Below are 18,267 nucleotides of genomic sequence, written 5' to 3'. Positions count from 1 at the left end.
TAATGCGTGATGATCTGAGATGGAGCTGAGGCGGTGATGCTAGTGCTGGGGAGTGGCTGCAAATACAGATTCTCATTAGCAGACAGGGTTGACTGCACAGAGACCATAATAAATCAAGTGCTTGTAGACTCATATCAAAACCCTATCAGTGGGCTTACGTGGTGGCGCAGTGGTTGAGAGTCCGCCTGCCGATGCAGGGGACACAGGTTCGTGCCCCGGTCTGGGAAGATCCCACATTCCGCGGAGCGGCTGGGCTCGTGAGCCATGGCCTCTGAGCCTGCGCGTCCGGAGCCTGTGCTCCGCAGCCGGAGACGCCACAACAGTGAGAGGCCCGAGTACCGCAAAAAAAAAAAAAAAAAAAAAACCTATCAGTGAGTGACAAGTGAAAACACGCTCAGGGCTCCCACTGATTCAGCATTATGGTGAGTCATATAATTATTATATATTACAATGTAATAATAATAGAAATAAATTGCACAATAAATGTAATGTGCTTAAATCATCCCGAAACCATCCCCCCTCCACCCCGGTCCGTGGAAAAATTGTTTTCCGTGAAACCGGTCCCTGGTGCCACAAAGGTTGGGGACCACTGGTATAAGTGTTTGTTAATCAAATCAAATAAGCATAGCCAGTAAGGGTGAGAGTTGGAATTCAACCTGAGATTTGCTAACTCCTGCTTCTTCCACTACACCAAGAAAGTACCACATCACATCATTATACACAGTATCTCTATGTATTTTTAACCAGGAGAAATAGTCTCCTTACAAATATTAATCTTATTTCTGAACATTCCCATATATACATTATCAGTTATAAAATTTACATGTGGCACATGATTCATTGAGCCCAGGGACTGAAAATGTTTACCAAACATTAGGTGTTTCTGCATGTGCACGGGGAAAATATCATGTTTAGTACTAATCAGTACATTTTTTAGAGGTATTAGAAGTTTGATACACTTAGCATGGGCAAGCCTTGTCAATAGAAAGAACAACCCACTTTCTATACTTTAATTACTCACTTATCTGTTTCATTTTCATAGTGAAAATTAGTGGTTAGTTTCTGAGAAAGTATGTTCACTACAGTGAAATACAATCTGTCTCATGTATACATTTTCCTATTCATCTTCATGTATAAAGTCAATAATAGACTATCAAATTTTTAATGACTATTCTTATTTCATTTTAGATTTTATGTTTACAATAAAAAGAGACGTCTTGTCAACACACCTTACGTGGATAACTCCTATAAATGGGCTGGTGGTGGATTTCTGTCTACAGTAGGTGACCTTCTGAAATTTGGGAATGCAATGCTGTATGGTTACCAAGTCGGGCTGTTTAAGAACTCAAATGAAAATCTTTTACCTGGATATCTCAAACCAGAAACAATGCTTATGATTTGGACACCAGTGCCTAACACAGAGATGTCTTGGGATAAAGAGGGTAAATATGCAATGGCATGGGGTGTTGTGGAAAAGAAGCAAACATATGGTTCTTGTAGGAAGCAACGGCATTATGCCTCACACACTGGAGGTGCAGTGGGTGCCAGTAGTGTCCTACTGGTCCTTCCTGAAGAACTGGATGCAGAAGCTATAAATAACAAGTTTCCCCCAAGAGGAACAGTTGTTTCTATCATATGTAACATGCAATCTGTTGGCCTCAACAACACTGCTTTAAAGATTGCTCTGGAATTTGATAAAGACAGATCAGACATGCCTTAACATCACAGGTGCAAAACGAGCCGTTATGATTTTGTTTTTGTTTGTTTTTTTGAAACATTAAAGTCCCCAAATACATGAGATTTTAAAGAATGAATTTGTAATAGAGTATAATTGAATGCAGAGAATTATGTACCTCTAATTGCTTAATTTTGTAATTGTCTTTTATTGTAAGATGAATTCTTTATACTCAGGGAAGTAACTATATTTTTACTTTTTGAAAAAAGTGTTAATTCTTGAAATAAAACATTCTGATAAAAATGTACTTTTTAAATGTATAGTATAGAGAAAATCTCATTTGACAAGAACCTCATAATATTGTTCTTTTAATATGACAGCAGAAACAAGATTATGAGAAATGGTATATTAGTTATCTATTGCATCTTAAAAGAACACGTATTTATTATCCCATGGTTTCTGAGGCTCAGGAATTTAGGAGTAGATTGGTTGGGTGGGTCTGGCACCAGGGTCTGTAATGAGGTTTCAGATAAGATGTTGTAGTCTTCTAAAGACTTCCCTGGTCCTGGAGGAAATCCTTCCCAAATGGCTCATTCACTCACAGATCCTAAGACCTGTGAACTGAAGATGTTATTTGTTCCCCACATCCAACCAGACACAGGTTGGCAGCTGCTTGATTAGTACTCAAGGCTTGAGAATAATTCTTGGCTCCTGGCTGTGTTCTCAGAGCTCTTAGTTCTGCCCTCTGAGTTACTGTTTTTTTCATGAAAGGCAATATGTGTTTGCATCTGAGTGGCTTTCTCAGCCTGCTTTCTGCTTGTACAAGTTTGAGGGTCCAAAGGGCTCTTTTGTACTCTCCTTTCAGTCTAAGTTAACAGTCTTCCTGCTAATATAATTTTTTAAAAACTTTGTGAGTCCCATTGAGGTTCTTGCTAATCTCATTGAGGTTCATGCTAATAAAAAAAAGCCATACCCCCAAATCTCTTCAAAATATACCCCTCTCTAACTTAGAATTCTGCTGAGACAATTGGAGAAAACACTGTTAAGCTTCTATTAAGGCCTATTATTTAAATAGCTTTCGAGGCACCATCTTGGTTCTTTCCACAGTCATAAAGGGTTTTATAGTCATACCCTCAACTTTGTCTTTAGACTGTTTTTTTCCTGGAAGTACTGTAAATTTTATCTTTGCTTTGAAATTGTTTCCTAATCTTAGCATCTTTTGCCATCTGGGGAGTCTGGGAACTTTCCAAACCATCAATTATTGATTCATTTTTGTTTAGTAGTCCTTCCTTTAGCTTCTCTCTCTCCTTCTTTTTAGCATAAGCAACAAGAAGAAGCCAAGAGTCAACACTGTGTCTGGAAATCTCAGCTAGATTCACCCAGTTCATTAGGCATATTTTCTACTTTCTGTGGTCTTGCAGGCAACAGTGTTGCTAAACTTTCTGCCACTGGAGAACAATAATCCTCTTTCCTCCAATTTCCAGTAACATTTTTCCTTACTCTCCTTTAAGTCCATGCCTGCAGCCTCCTCAAAGGCCACCATACTTCTAAACAGTTTCTTCAAGGTTCCTCAGGCTTTCACTGACACTCTTTTCAAAGTCCTTTCAACTTCTGTTTACTGTTCTCTTCCAAATTCACCCCCACGTTTCAGGTGTTTGTTAACAGCTGCACTCCACTTCCAGGTATCAAAGTCTGTAATGTAAAAAAATAGGTAATTTCACATAGAATTCACAATTCACATACCTTAAAATTCAACCTTTAAAGTGTACTGTACAATTTAGTGGTTTTAGTATAATCACAAGATTGTGTACCCATTCAATTCCAGAACATCTTCACCCAAAAAAGAAATCCTATACCCATTAATATTTGCTCTGCATTCCTGTCTACTCCCGGGCCCTGGCAACCACCAATCTACTCTCTGTCTCTTTGGATTTGCCTATTATGGATGTTTCATGTAAGTAGAATCATATAATATGTGGCCTTCTGTGTCTGGCTTCTTTTATTTAGCATAATGAGCGTTGATTATCTATTGCTGCATAACAAACTACCCCATCTCACAAATTCTCTGTTTCATAAGTTCTGGGAGCAGTTTAGCTGAATAGTTCTCGCTCAGGGTCTCTCCTGGGGCTGCAGGCAAGATGTCAGCAGGAGTTTCAGTCACCTGAAGGCTTGACTGAGGCTAGAGGATCTCATTCCAAGATAGTTCACCCATGTGGCTATAGGCAAGAGGCTTCTGTTACTTGCTGGCTTTTGGGAACAGGTCTCAATGTCTCACTTCATGGACTTCTCCATAGGTCTGCTTGACTGTCCTATGGCTTCCCTCAGATTGAATGATTAAAGAGAGAAACAAGGCAAAAGCCACAATGTCTTTCATAATCTACCCTTGGAGGTCATACACTATCACCTGTGCCAAATTCTACTGGTCACACAGACCCACCCTGATTCAGTGTGGGAGAAGGCTACACAAAGGCTAAATACCAGAGGATAGGGTTCATTGGGAACTATCTTGGAGACTGGCTCCATGGATGGCTTATTGTAGTGTTGAGGTACTGGGAAATACTGTGTAATAGCCATAGATGACGAATATTGGAGACTGAATTCAGGAAAATTCAAAAAGAAATCAAAGTTTTTATACAGTCTAATAAAAGAGGGCTTTTCTATAGCTCTGAGCTCTCAGCCTGTTTCTTCCCTCCACTTTGATCTGTGAAGGTAAGTAGATGGATATTTCTGAGGGGTCAAAGTACAGCGAAAGCAGCTCCCTACAACAGATGCATTTCATCTCCTTATTTCTTTCTGGCTTCTCCTGACCTTTAGGTCTTCTATTCATATTTGTCAAATTTTTCAATCCATGCTGTCTTTGATAAATATAAAATGCCTTCCTTTAATGTTATTCTAAATTTTAAACATTAAATATTGTGACTAAAAGCAAATCAAATTAATGGCAATTAAAAAAATACTTCTGATATTGGCAGATACATGTTTTTAGTTTGATCATGTGATATCAATGTGAGCTTTGAACCTTAGCACAGACCACAGAGCGAACTGCTTGGAGCTGCCAGGGAGGTGACATTTACATTGGGAAAGGAGGGAAGAGCATTGTCTGGGTGTCCAGGAGAAGTGCAGCGTGACTGAGCTGTCTGTGCGGGAAGAACCGCGAAGAGTGAAGAGCCCTGTGAAGTTAGTGAATGTGCATTATGAGCAGGGTACTTGCTTTAGACTGGTTTTTCACCTTTTAAATTCTTGTTGAAGCTCAGAGAAGAGCTGGCAATCTTCTCAGAAAATGAACCAATGTACAAACATCAGGGGTTCACAGACCTCAGATGGAATTCCTGTTTGCTATGATAACTTATTTTCTTACTTAATATTGTTAGAAACAGCACTGATAAATTTCTACATCTCCAAAGTGGTAATTCTGGTGTGGCTGATCCTTAATATTAGGGAAGAGAACACAAGAGAACTTGACACAAATTTCTTGTGTTTTAGTTCTTTTTTTTTTTTCTGAAATTTACAACTTGTCAAGGTGATTATTGACAACAAATGATTTGCTTTACCTTCCTATCACAGAATACAAAAGTTTAAAATTCTACCCCAGATTTGAAAGCTGAGATTATGGAAATATGCCTTTGTAATTTTTTTTTTTTTTTTTTTTTTAAGATGTTGGGGGTAGGAGTTTATTAATTAATTTTCGCTGTGTTGGGTCTTCATTTCTGTGCGAGGGCTTTCTCTAGTTGTGGCAAGCGGGAGCCACTCTTCATCGCAGTGCGCGGGCCTCTCACTATCACGGCCTCTCTTGTTGCGAAGCACAGGCTCCAGACGCGCAGGCTCAGTAATTGTGGCTCACGGGCCTAGCCGATCCACGGCATGTGGGATCCTCCCAGACCAGGGCTCGAACCCATGTCCCCTGCATTAGCAGGCAGCCTCTCAACCACTGCGCCACCAGGGAAGCCCCGCCTTTGTAATTTTTAATAGAAAAAACATAGATGGGTTAGAGTTCATTGTTGCATTTTATAAAGAAAAAAGATTACTTTTATAGAATAATAACCTCACCTTGTAACCTTTTAGGATTTTACAGTTACATTTTCATAACTATAGGCTTAAAGAATTATATTGTTATTTGCTATTGATTCAGGTTCAAATAGTCTGAGTTCTGTTTCTTAGAGGATACCAGAATAGCTAATTGATCTTTATTTTGTGAAAAGAAAAAAAAATACTAGAAAGCACAAAAGGTTCACATGGCAAATACCCATATAATCTCAATACCCAGAATTTAAAATGTTAACATTTAGTCAAATTTTCTTCATTTAAAAAATACTAGGGACTTCCCTGGTGGTGCAGTGGTTAAGACTCCGTGTCCTGGTCCAGGAACTAGATCCCGCATGCATGCCACAACTAAGAGTTTGCATGCCACAGCTAAGGAGCCCACGTGCTGCGACTAAGACCCGGAGCAACCAAATAAATAAATATTTTAAAAAATACTAATAGATAAAACATAATAGATAAAGCTGAAGACCCCTAGAACCACCACCCAAAGTCCCACTCCTTTTGCCCTGCAGGAATCTGCTGTCAGGAGTTGGGGTGTATCCTTCCAGTCCCTTATTTAATACTTTCACAGCCAAGTATATATGTTCATATCTGATATAGTATTAAATTGTATTATTTACATTTATACAAATAGCACCATAGTATAGATGTTTTCTACACTCTCCTTTTAAATTTAACATTGTTTTGTGATCTGGTCAAGTTGGTAAATATAAATTCAGTTTAACTGCTATGAAATATTACACTGTATGACTATCATATACTATCCATTTTCTTATTGATGGATTTTTTTTTACTATTATATGCAGTGCTATAAGGAACATCCTTTGACCGTATGAAATTGCAGTTTTTCTACCTCAAAAATGCATGAATATAAACAATTTTATATGGTTGAACCTAATTCTGTTGTTTATATGACAACACTGACTTTCAATTTTTGACTATGCAATGGATGGGAAATGGTATCTGGTTGTTTTTACTTGCATTTACCTATTGTTAGTGAAGTTAGACCTATTTTCATATGTTCATTGGCCATCTGGATTTCCTCTAATGTAAATTTCCCACTTATATTCTGTGCTCATCCAGAATAGGGAAATGAATACAGCATTTCTTTAAGAATTGATTGTGGACATGTTCATGGGTTAGAGAATGAATAACCTTGATAAATATTGGAGTTCTCCCAACATGTGGTAAAAATTTTAATAGCCACAAATTCCTCCCATTCCATTGTGCATGCTCCTTTGCAATGTGATTTTGCCTCTCTTCTCAGCCAGAGGTGGTGTCTGTTTCTCCACTCCCTTGAACCAGAGGTGGCCTTGTGACTTGCTTTGACCCAGGGAAATGATGTTGCACAAGTTCCAGCGCTTAGGCTTCAAGAGGCCATCAAACTTGCATCTTCACCCTCCAAGAACACTGCCCCCAAGACAGCCACGTAAGGAAACCAGACTACCTTACTGGATAACCCAACTGACGGCCAGTACCAGACATGTGACTGAAGCCATCTTGGACCTTCCAGTCCAGTTGAGCCTCCATGCATGAGTGAGCCCAGGTAAGACCAACCCACAGAATCATGAAAAAGAATGTCGTCATTATTTTAAGCAACTAAATTTTGGGGTGACTTCCTTTGCAGCAATAGTTAACACAACTATGCTCCAGTGTGGTAATGAAGTGGGTAAATAATTTGGAAGAAAAAAACAGAACTTGAAAGTGCTTGATTTTGAATACAAAGGATCCTTTTTTATTTAAAAGAATACTATTAACAGAGTACTTACTATGTGTCAGGCATTGTGCTAAGCACTTTATATATGTTATCTTCAAAACAACCTGATTAAATAGAAATTATTGTACTTATTTTGCCCAAAGTCACACAAGCGTTAACCATTAGAACTCATTTCAAATCCAGGCATATCTGACTCAAAAGCCTGTTCTAAAATTATCTTGTCTTCCCATAAAAAAAGCATCTCTAAAAATTTACAGACCCAATAAAAGGACAGTTAGTGGCATGCAATTTTATAGATGGAGCGCTTAGCAAAAATAAAAAAGTTAAGTCACATAAACTGAATAAACATGTAATTGGGATTTTAATTAGTAAATCTGGCTGCAAATAAAAAATACACAAGTTTTGTTATTAATATGCAAATTAAAGACAAAGATGGCACAGTAGAGTCATGCTTTTACACACCCCCTCTCTTATATACATAGCATGATATATAAAATGTGAAATGAAAAAATGAAAAAGACACTCATGGACTTCAGAATACAAACACAAAATATCGACCAGGGCTGAAGCTGGCGTCTCCTGAGCTCTGGGTCCAGAAGGCAGTGGCAGCTCCAGTATTCTGTTCCTGTAGAATAAGCGAAACTAAACCTGCTTCCCTAAGAAAAATGTAAAATGTAGGCTTTTAACTAAATCGGACAGGACTAGTCTCCCTAATTTTTTTCTAATGTGAGGATTTGCTAGGTAAGAAAATAACAGTCAACCTGGTATAGGTCTGCTATGAGTAACTCTATTTTTAGTTTTTTAAGGAAACTCCATACTGTTTTCCATATCTAATTAGATAAATTAGACTTCATAAAAATTTAAAATGTTTGTGTTTCTAAGGACAAAAGGTGAAAAGACAACCTACAGAATGGGAGAAAATATTTGCAAACCATATATATAAAGGATTTGTATCTAAAATACGTAAGAACTCTTACAACTCAAAAATAAAAAGGCAACCCAGTTAACGATGGGCAAAGGATCTGAATAGACATTTCTCCAAAGAAGATACACAAATAGCCAATAAGCACATTTAAATATGGTCAACATCGTTAGTCATCAGGGAAATACACATCAAACCCTAATGAGATAACTCTTCACACACACTAAGATGGCTATAATAAAAAAAATAGACAATAGCAAGTATTGGCAAGGATGTAGGAAATTGGAATGCTTGTGCATTGCTAGTAGGAATGTAAAATAGTGCAGCTGCTTTGGAAAACAGGCAGTTCCTCAACAAGCTAAATACAGAGTTACTGTATGACCTAGCAATTCCACTCCTAAGTATATACCCAAGAGAATTTAAAACATGTCTACAGGGCTTCCCTGGTGGTGCAGTGGTTGAGAGTCCGCCTACCGATGCAGGGGACACGGGTTCGTGCCCCGGTCCAGGAAGATCCCACATGCCGCGGAGCGGCTGGGCCCGTGAGGCATGGCCGCTGAGCCTGCTCAATGAAGACAATATAAATAATAGTATTAAAGAAAAAAATTCAGTAAATAATGTATGTGGCAAACCTTGAAGTTTGGAAAAGTCTGAGTGTTTTCTACTGAGCATTTTTCAAACCCAGTAATACGTTTAGATTAATAATGAAGTAAAACTTAATATACCATTCAGTTCCCAGTGCCAAGTATCTCTTTAAATTAATCCTTAGATAGGTTCTTTAAAGTACAATACTTTCTTCCAATACTATTTCCAAGAACATTTTCAGGAATTTGCTCCTTATTTACCACAGATTTTTCCAAGGTTCCTAAACTGTGCAAGCTGAGGTGGCTTGGAGCATCATGGGAGAAACATTGATACTTGACATCTTTTGGATACCATGCAAACTTCTAGTTCCAGGTAATTGTTACATTAGATAGCACCACATTCCCTTTGATGATGTATCTTTGTGAAGCTGGGTTTTGAGCCATTGCTGTGATAAAAAGCTAGTACTATGCAAAAATCAATGTGAAAAAAAATGAGGATGGCAGTGTCCAACATGATCCCAATTTTGAGAAACTGCAGTGCCCAAAAGGCACACTCATTCCATTAGTAGGTAATTTAAGAATGAGGTAAAAATTATCACTTTGCTTTTAATTTATGTGTTCTTTTTTTTCAAATGGCTACTACAGTTGCTAGAACCTAACTACTTAATAAATTTAACTGTTAGGTATTTCTTTTGGCCAGGGCACTCCATGAAAAAATTACTGAGACTAAAGAGGCCATAAACCAAGAAAGTTTGGGAAGCTCTGAGTTATTTATTTCTCCATATATTAAATACGCTCCAAACTTTCCATAGTTCTTCAGTTCTCATGCAACATTCCTCTGATATACCAATCAGTATGTTAAAGGATCAGTCTCTCGGATTGGGGGTGTATATATGTAGGAACACCTCTTGATAGGAAATGACTGTCTTCAGTGCCTGCCTTAAAGGTAACAGGTAAAAGAGAAGCAGTTATCTTCCCAATCTAACGAGCAGTCATATAGGTGCTAGAGAGGGAAAGATACACTCTACCCCCTAACTCCCGAGGGCCACTTCATAAACCATAAAAGTGACAATGAGATAACAGAACCACTCAACACATTTTTCAGTCAGGAGTGCTCACCTGTCTGGACCAGAGAATTCAATACCATCTACTGCCCCCTGCTAGAACATCCTGGGTAAATCATGCTACTCCTGATTCCTCCTCTCAAATTTTCTGCCCCAAAAAGAGCTTTCTATAACTCAGACCCCAGCTGCAGTTACTGTACTAAAATATACAGTATGTTATGGGCATATAAATCCAGTGATTATTACTGCATTAAATATGTACTTCTATAAATGTTTCCATAGTTACAATACCAAAACTATATTTAGAATTAATAAATAGTGAACTTCTTTCCATTTGTAATCATTTAGCCCCCTCACAGAAATTTGGAAAAGGACTGAAAATCAAATATTTAAAGTTTCTACTCCTGAAGTGAGACACAAACTAATCAGAATACCCTTTTAAAAATGTTTAAACCAAATTCATATACACAGCATATATAAATGTATAGTACATTAACACATACTTGAAAAAAAGAAGTTTGCCCATAATCAAAACTTTATTGAAAAACTGACAGCAAAATAGGAGAGCGCTGTTGTATACCTTACAAAATTAAACATAATTACATTATCTTGGTAGATTAACTGGAATTACTGAACTGATAAGGCTTTCTGTGATAGAACACAAATTCAGGAAGTTGTGTGGATCATTAGTGTTGCTTTCTTCTAAATGAACACCCTGCAAAGGAATCACAAGAGCATATTAAACACAAGTCTGTTCTATCTTTGGTACAGTTTTAATGACAAAAAATACTTTTTACATAAAAGCTTAAGTTTTAGAAATACTAGAGTAATATTCATATATAGGTTATTTATTTTTTTATACCAGAAATTTGCTAAAAGATATCTTTTATATTTGAATTTACTCTGATGTGACTGTCACTCTCTGTTCTCAAATGTTATAATGGAGTTCAAGAAAATAATTCTGATTAGAGTTCATTTCAGATCTTTTAGGAAAATTCTGGTACAGATGCACCCTTTTAATCATCTGTCGGCACATGGACACAAAGTTCTAAAATCATGGCATGATATAAAGGTTTTGGCAATCTTGCAAGTACATTTTTAAGAGCAATACTGCATTTAAATATTGTGTTAATTTCAGTTAGATCTCACAAAGTGACACCAAATAGATCTTGGATTTATTGGCAATCCACTTATAACTCTTCCAATGAGAATAACATGGAATTCACAGCTCCTCAAAATACCACAAGCAAATTTCAAATATCACTATTGAACTGTAAATCTCTAAGTACTACTATGGAAAATTATATACATATGTATTATTTTTTCTTCACAAAAGTGAAAGAATTAAAATTAGACTATATTAATCATAAGTTGCTCAGAGAAATCAAACCTCTGACATTTTCATATAGTTATCTGTTGCTTAGCTAGCAATGATTAAAACTATCTTAAATCATATGTACCAAGTACATTTGAAACAAAATATTTACAGGAGAAATTTTTAAATCCTATGTTTTTAGATATCTTATGTATTTATTCTTTTGCTCCATTCTGATTTATGTCTAACATTCCAAGTTAAGCAAACTGACTAAATACAACAGAATCAGGTGCTCTAAACTAAGAAAAATAATAGATAAAGCAATTCTTTACAAGGTCAAGAGTACAAACTTATCTAATTGAACAGGGCACTCTTTACTAAAAGAGCAATAAAAGATAAAAATTATTTTGGTAATTATGAATTTAAGATTTCTTTTAAACTGATTTTTAGTAAAGAGAGAGATTTTAAAATCATAAAATCTGATCACTGGGTTAGAAAATGCCAAATGATTTACCTTCTGTGAGTCTGGCCTTTCCTCCTGTCGGCTGGCACAACACGGTTGAACAACCTACACAAAGCACCACTGTCTGAGCATGGCTGAAAACCGTGGTAATCTTGTAGCAGCCTGAAAAAGGGAAGTGTTAAAAGTGAAAAGCAGAAAAAAACACAGTACCTGTTCAACATATTTCTAGTAAAGACCCTGTAAAAGATTAGGAACTTCAGTGCTGTGCAGTAGCAAACCATATATGTAACAAACTTCTCTAGTAGCCACATTAAAAACAAGTTTTTTTTTTTTAAAGTGAAATTAATAATATATTCTATTGAACCTCAGTATTTCCAAAGTATTATTATTTCACCATATAATCAAAGCCTTTTTGTTTTCAATGCTACATCTTCAAAATCTGGTGTATATTTCACAGTTAAAGATACAGCATAAAAAAAAAGATACAGCATGGTGACTATAGTCAATAATACCATATTGAATATTTTAAAGTTGCTAAGAGAGTATATCTTAAAAGTTCTTATCACAAGAAAAAAAATTTTGTAACTATGTATGGTGACAGATATTAACTAGACTTATTGTGGTGATCATTTCCCAATATATACAAATATGAATCATGAGATCACACACCGGAAACTAATATAATGTTTTATGTCAATTATACCTCAAGAAAAAAAGAATGAGAAAGAATTTTGACTAGCCACATTTCAAGTACTCAGTAGCCACATATGGCTAATGACCACCATACCGGACCCCGCAGCTTTACACTGAAGAATCAATATACTTTTCATTGCATCGTGAAAAAGAAAACTTATCATCTGAACAGCTTAAAGACTTAATAAGTCCAATGTCATGTCCCCTGTGGAGTCCCATCTTCACACACACACACCCCCACCACCCAAATGTTTCTAAAGTGGTTTATTATGGAAATAACCCTTATGACATTCCAATTCTGTAATCCCACTTCGGGTCCTAATATCGAAACGTAACAACACACTATGAGTAACCCTTACAGAAATTCTGTAAGTAATCCTTATAGAAATTTTCCTTAGGAAAGGAGTTAAAGTTTGAAATTTTACCTGGACATTTTACATCCATAAAATAAGAATTTGGACTTTGAACCAGCCGTTTCTTTTTATGTTTTTTCTTTTCCTCTTCCAAGGAAGGATGCAGTAAATCTCTAGCCAACTGAATAAAAAAGCATATTATTACTACTAGAATGACACCACAACTCTGGCCGATTTAACCATATGTGAAATATACATGCAAAAATAGGAATAACAGTCATATTCAGCAGAGACAACACTTTAGATGTTACTTATTTTAAAGCCTGTTAACTTTCATCAACACTTTTTATAATGCTTGTGTTCTCCAAGTTCCGGTTAAGGGGAACGATCAGGAAACATGTGGTATGGTTAGCTCCGTTCTTCTTAACTAATAACAGTCGCCAGTGAAAATAAAACTGTGGTGCTAAGTAAGAACGTGATCCGGACCCTGGACCCGCTGAGAGTACAAGTCGCTGAGGTAGACCCGGCGAATGCCAACACCGAGGTGATTTCTGCCCCCAGGGTTCAACATCTGATAAGAACTCTTTTAAGTGGCTGACGCGAGACGGTCCTTGATAATTTGTAAGGCAACTGCGAAGACAGTTTTCAAAAAGGAAACAAGTAGGAAATCGCTTCCGAGAGAAGGCACAGGGGGCAAGACCCACGAAGCAAAAGGAGTGCAAGAAGACTTCAACGGTCACAGCCTCGCGGGTTCCCACCGAAACCCAGGAGGGCTGACTAAGGTACCCGGGGAGCTGTCCCCTCCCAGCCATGGACTCCAGACTGCACCCAGGGCGGCGCCGGGTGCAGTCCCAACGGCTCCACGCCCAGGCAGGGCCCGACTTGCCGCGCCGCCGGGCAAGTCCCAACAAGTCCACCACGCGCGAAAGAGCCGCGGGATCCGAGCCGCCGAGCCACGTTCGGCCGGGAGCCCCGGGGGCCCGCGGAGCCATCGAGCTAGCCCGCCCCTGGGGCCCCTCGGCCTACAGAGAAGGCAGACACAAACGCGAAGCCCGAAAGTAAACAACTCACAGGCATGTTGATCCTTTCGCAAGCCCAGCCCGTGCAGATCTCTAAGGCGACACCCCAAGCAAGCAGCACGCGACCGGGAGCGCGGCGTCAACTTCCGGGATAGAGGAGGCTGGGAGGAGCGGAGCGGCGGGCCCGTTGACTCTAGGCGCTCCTCTCTGTGGTGAGGGCTGGCTCCGGCCGGGATCCGCGGGCGGCGGGCGAGGGGAGGTGCCGAGCCCCTTGCCCATTCGAGTTCCAAAGCCCGCGAACCTAACGGGCTCCTGGGCTAAGGCCGCCGTCCCCAGGGTTTCGCCCTGGGCAAGTGGTTCCTGGGGCCGGGCTCAGGCGGTGCACGCCCGGATGGGAAGCCCCCTCGGGCTTCGGGAGCGCCGGCACCGCTGCAGAGCGGACCCGGCTGGGCACGCTTGGTCACTTGTCGTAGGTCCCGCCGCCAAGCCTTCCGCTCTCGGCTGCCCTGCGGGCGGGCACACGGGTGATGCCTCTGTTCTTTTATGTATTAAAAACAATATTATTAATTAAAACCATTAACACGTGCTAGCGAGATTATGAAAGAAGCTCGTTTACTTGCGCATCCTGCTTCCAAGGTACCGGTACCGGTTATTAAGTTCTTCGCGGGATGTAGCTGTGCCTTGGGTTTGCTTGGCCTTGAAAAAAGTTTTTAAGAAGCAGCGATTCGTTGCCGTGCTTAGTTCATCGTGTGGCTCCTTGCTGTCCTCCGTGGGTCACACTTTCCAGAGCAGACAGCTGGAGCATGAAAAAAACAGCGAGTGTCGCCGATGGCCAGACTTGAAATATTTTTGATGAAGAGGACCATCCTGTGAGTGCGTGTGGTCAAAAGCTAAGAAACCAAGGAGACGCTTCATCAGAAAATTGTCCTAGGTAGACGTTCTAGATCGATTTTTATTTCTCTTCGAAAACAGTACATGTGTAATGTACATTTTGGAAAATGCAGAAAAACCGAAGAAAATTTAAATCACCATCCAGAGATAAGCATTATTAATATTCTGACCTTTATCATTCCAGACTTTTTTTTATTCACTTGCATGTAGGTTTGTTTTGGGTTTTGGTATTACATAATTGGTATCATCTTGTACATATTCTTTTATAGATTTGATCCCCTCCCCCCACAACTTACTGTATAATGAAAATCACTCGATGTTACTACATGTTCTCCTACACTATGACTTTTAATGGGCACATAGCATTCATCCTGTGAATATATGTCCTTATTTCATCCATACACTATAATAGACATTAGGGGGACTTCCCTGGTGGTGCAGTGGTTAAGAATCTACCTGCCAATGCAGGGGACACAGGTTCGAGCCCTGGTCCAGGAAGATCCCACCTGCCATGGAGCAACTAAGCCCATGCGCCACAACTACTGAGCCTGAGCTCTAGAGCCTGCGAGCCACAACTACTGAGCCCGCATGCCACAACTACTGAAGCCCATGCACATGGAGCCCGTGCTCCGCAACAAGAGAAGCCACCGCAATGAGAAGCCCGTGCACCACAAGGAAGAGTAGCCCCCAGTAGTGGCAACTAGAGAAAGCCCACATGCAGCAACAAAGACCCAACACAGCCAAAAATAATAAATAAATAAATAAAATAAAAATTCTGTCTGGGAAAAAAATAAAGTAAAATAGACATTACAGCTGGGTTTTAAATACTTAATATTTAAAATATTAATATTATATACTTTCAGACAGATAAGTATATGGAATAATACAATTGTGTATGCAGAATCATGGCCCCCAAAGACTTCTTAATCCCCAGGACCTGTAGTTATATAGCAGGTGGGAATAAGATTGCTAATTAGCTGGCTTTAAACTAGGAAAATTATCCTGGATTATCCTTAAAAGTGGAAGAGAAAGAAAGAGAGAGACATGTGGTGATGAAAGAAGAGCCTGAGAGATGCCATGTTGTTGGCTTTGAAGATGGAAGAAGGGGATGGTGAGCCAAGGATTGCAGGCAGCCTCTAGAAGCTGGAAAAGACAAGGAAATGGACTTTCCCCTAGAACCTCCAGAAGGAACACAGCCCTGCCAGCACCTCAATTTTTCTCCCAGTGAGACCCAGGTCAGACTTTGAACTACAGAACTGTAAGATAACAAATTTGTGTTGTTTTATCTATTTTTAACATTTATTTATTTTTTTGAATACAGTTGACATCACATTGTATAAATTTAAGGTATACATGTGTTACTCTGATATATTTATGTAATATGGTTGCCATTGTAACAATAATTATCACATTACATTCTTACAATATTCTATGTTCAATAAACTGTATATTAACTCTTTATACACTAATGATGAAAAATCTGAAAGAAAAATTAAGGAAACACTCCCATTTACCACTGCAACAAAAAGAATAAAATACCTAGGAATAATCCTACCTAAGGAGACAAACGACCTGTGTGCAGAAAACTGTAAGACACTGATGAAAGAAATTAAAGATGATACAAACAGATGGAGAGATATACCATGTTCTTGGATTGGAAGAATCAACATTGTGAAAATGACTCTACTACCCAAAGCAATCTACAGACTCAATGCAATCCCTATCAAACTACCACTGGCATTTTTCACAGAACTAGAACAAAATGCACAATTTGTATGGAAATACAAAAGACCCCAAATAGCCAAAGAAATCTTGAGAAAGAAAAACGGAGCTGGAGGAATCAGGCTCCCAGACTTCAGACTCTACTACAAAGCTACAGTAATCAAGACAGTATGCTAAGTATGGTATTGGCACAAAAACAAAAATATAGATCAATGGAACAGGATAGAAAGCCCAGAGGTAAACCCACGCCCATATGGTCACATGATTTTTGATAAAGGAGGCAAGAATATACAATGAAGAAAAGCCAGCCTCTTCCATAAGTGGTGCTGGGAAAACTGGACAGTTACATGTAAAAGAATGAAATTAGAACACTCTCTAATACCATACAAAAAAATAAACTCAAAATGGATTAAAGACCTAAATGTAAGGCCAGGCACTATAAAACTCTTAGAGGAAAACATAGGCAGAACACTCTGTGACATCAATCACAACAAAATCCTTTTTGACCCACCTCCTAGAAAAATGGAAGTAAAAACAAAAATAAACAAATAGGACCTAATGAAACAAAAGCTTTTGCACAGCAAAGGAAACCATAAAAAAAGATGAAAAGACAACCCTCAGAATAGGAGAAAATATTTGCAAATGAAGCAACTGACAAAGGATTAATCTCCAAAATATACAAGCAGCTCATGCAGCTCAATATCAAAAAAACAACCCAATCCAAAAATGTGCAGAAGACCTAAATAGACATTTCTCCAAAGAAGATATACAGATTGCCAACAAACACATGAAAAGATGCTCAACATCACTAATCACTAGAGAAATGCAAATCAAAACTACAATGAGGTATCACCTCACACCAGTCAGAATGGCCATCATCAAAAAATCTATAAACAATAAATGCTGGAGAGGGTGTGGAGAAAAGGGAACCCTCTTGTACTGTTGGTGGGAATGTAAATTGATACAGCTGCTATGGAGAACAGTATGGAGGTTCCTTAAAAAACTAAGAATAGAACTACCGTATGACCCAGCAATCCCACTACTGGGCATATACCCTGAGAAAAACATAATTCAAAATGTGTCACATACCACAATGTTCATTGCAGCACTCTTTACAATAGCCAGGACCTGGAAGCAACCTAAGTGTCCATCCACAGATGAATGGATAAAGAAGATGTGGCACATACATACAATGGAATATTAGTCATAAAAAGAAATGAAATTGAATTATTTGTAGTGAGGAGGATGGACCTAGAACCTGTCATACAAAGTGAAGTAAGTCAGGAAGAGAAAAACAAATACTACATGCTAACTCATATATATTGAATCTAAAGAAAAAATGGTTCTGATGAACCTAGGGGCAGGACAGGAATAAAGATACAGACGTAGAGAATGGACTTGAGGACACGGGGAGGAGGAAGGGTAAGCTGGGATGAAGTGAGAGAATGGCATGGACTTATATACACTACCAAATGTAAAATAGATAGCTAGTGGGAAGCAGCTGCATCATTCGGGGAGATCAGCTTGGTGCTTTGTGACCACCTAGAGGGGTGGGATGAGGGTGGCAGGGAGGCACAAGAGGGAGGGGGTATGGGGATATATGTATGCATATAGCTGATTCACTTTGTTATACAGCAGAAACTACACAACATTGTAAAGCAATTACACTCCAATAAAGATGTTAAAAAAAATCTTTATGGCTATTTTAGTACTCGTTACAAGTTTGTACCCTTAAACACCATCAATCTTACCCCCCACTTCCGTTTCCTTGGTAACCACCATTTTACTCTGTTTCTTGGGGTATTTTT

General features: G+C 38.8%; 2 protein-coding genes across 6 annotated transcripts in view; one reads left to right on the top strand and one right to left on the bottom strand.

The window, feature by feature from the left end:
- LACTB (lactamase beta) overlaps positions 1–18,267 on the top strand; it is a 33,866-nt gene that overhangs the window by 13,509 nt on the left and 2,090 nt on the right. For 2 of the 5 annotated variants that reach the window (XR_011377241.1, XR_011377242.1), the window contains exons 6-8: positions 1,189–3,629; positions 6,984–7,262; positions 9,206–9,312. Coding sequence is in view for 2 of the 5 variants with exons in the window: in XM_030878917.3 (XP_030734777.1) it covers positions 1,189–1,720 (532 nt within the window). In the remaining 3 variants the exon portion in view is untranslated. Of the gene's footprint in view, positions 1–1,188; positions 5,070–6,983; positions 7,263–9,205; positions 9,313–18,267 lie in introns of those variants that run through there. The other 3 variants (XR_009562977.2, XM_030878917.3, XM_070044902.1) reach the window with 3 other exon arrangements.
- Positions 7,778–14,052, bottom strand: RPS27L (ribosomal protein S27 like). Its single transcript, XM_030878924.3, has 4 exons — positions 13,899–14,052; positions 12,900–13,008; positions 11,833–11,943; positions 7,778–10,718 (listed from the first exon to the last, which is right to left on the bottom strand). Exons 1-4 carry the CDS (start codon positions 13,902–13,904, stop codon positions 10,690–10,692), a joined length of 255 nt encoding a protein of 84 aa, XP_030734784.1. The 5' UTR covers positions 13,905–14,052; the 3' UTR covers positions 7,778–10,689.

The sequence above is a fragment of the Globicephala melas genome, chromosome 2 (assembly GCF_963455315.2).
Source record: "Globicephala melas chromosome 2, mGloMel1.2, whole genome shotgun sequence".
Taxonomy (NCBI): Eukaryota; Metazoa; Chordata; class Mammalia; order Artiodactyla; family Delphinidae; genus Globicephala; species Globicephala melas.
Note: the sequence above shows the minus strand (reverse complement) of the source record. Positions and strands in the feature narration are given on the sequence as shown.

Coding starts and splice junctions, on each gene's coding strand:
- RPS27L (XM_030878924.3), bottom strand. Junction 11,944..12,899: donor TATGGATGTAAAATGTCCAG/GTAAAATTTCAA, acceptor TCCCTTTTTCAG/GCTGCTACAAGATTACCACG. Junction 10,719..11,832: donor AAAGGCCAGACTCACAGAAG/GTAAATCATTTG, acceptor ATTCCTTTGCAG/GGTGTTCATTTAGAAGAAAG.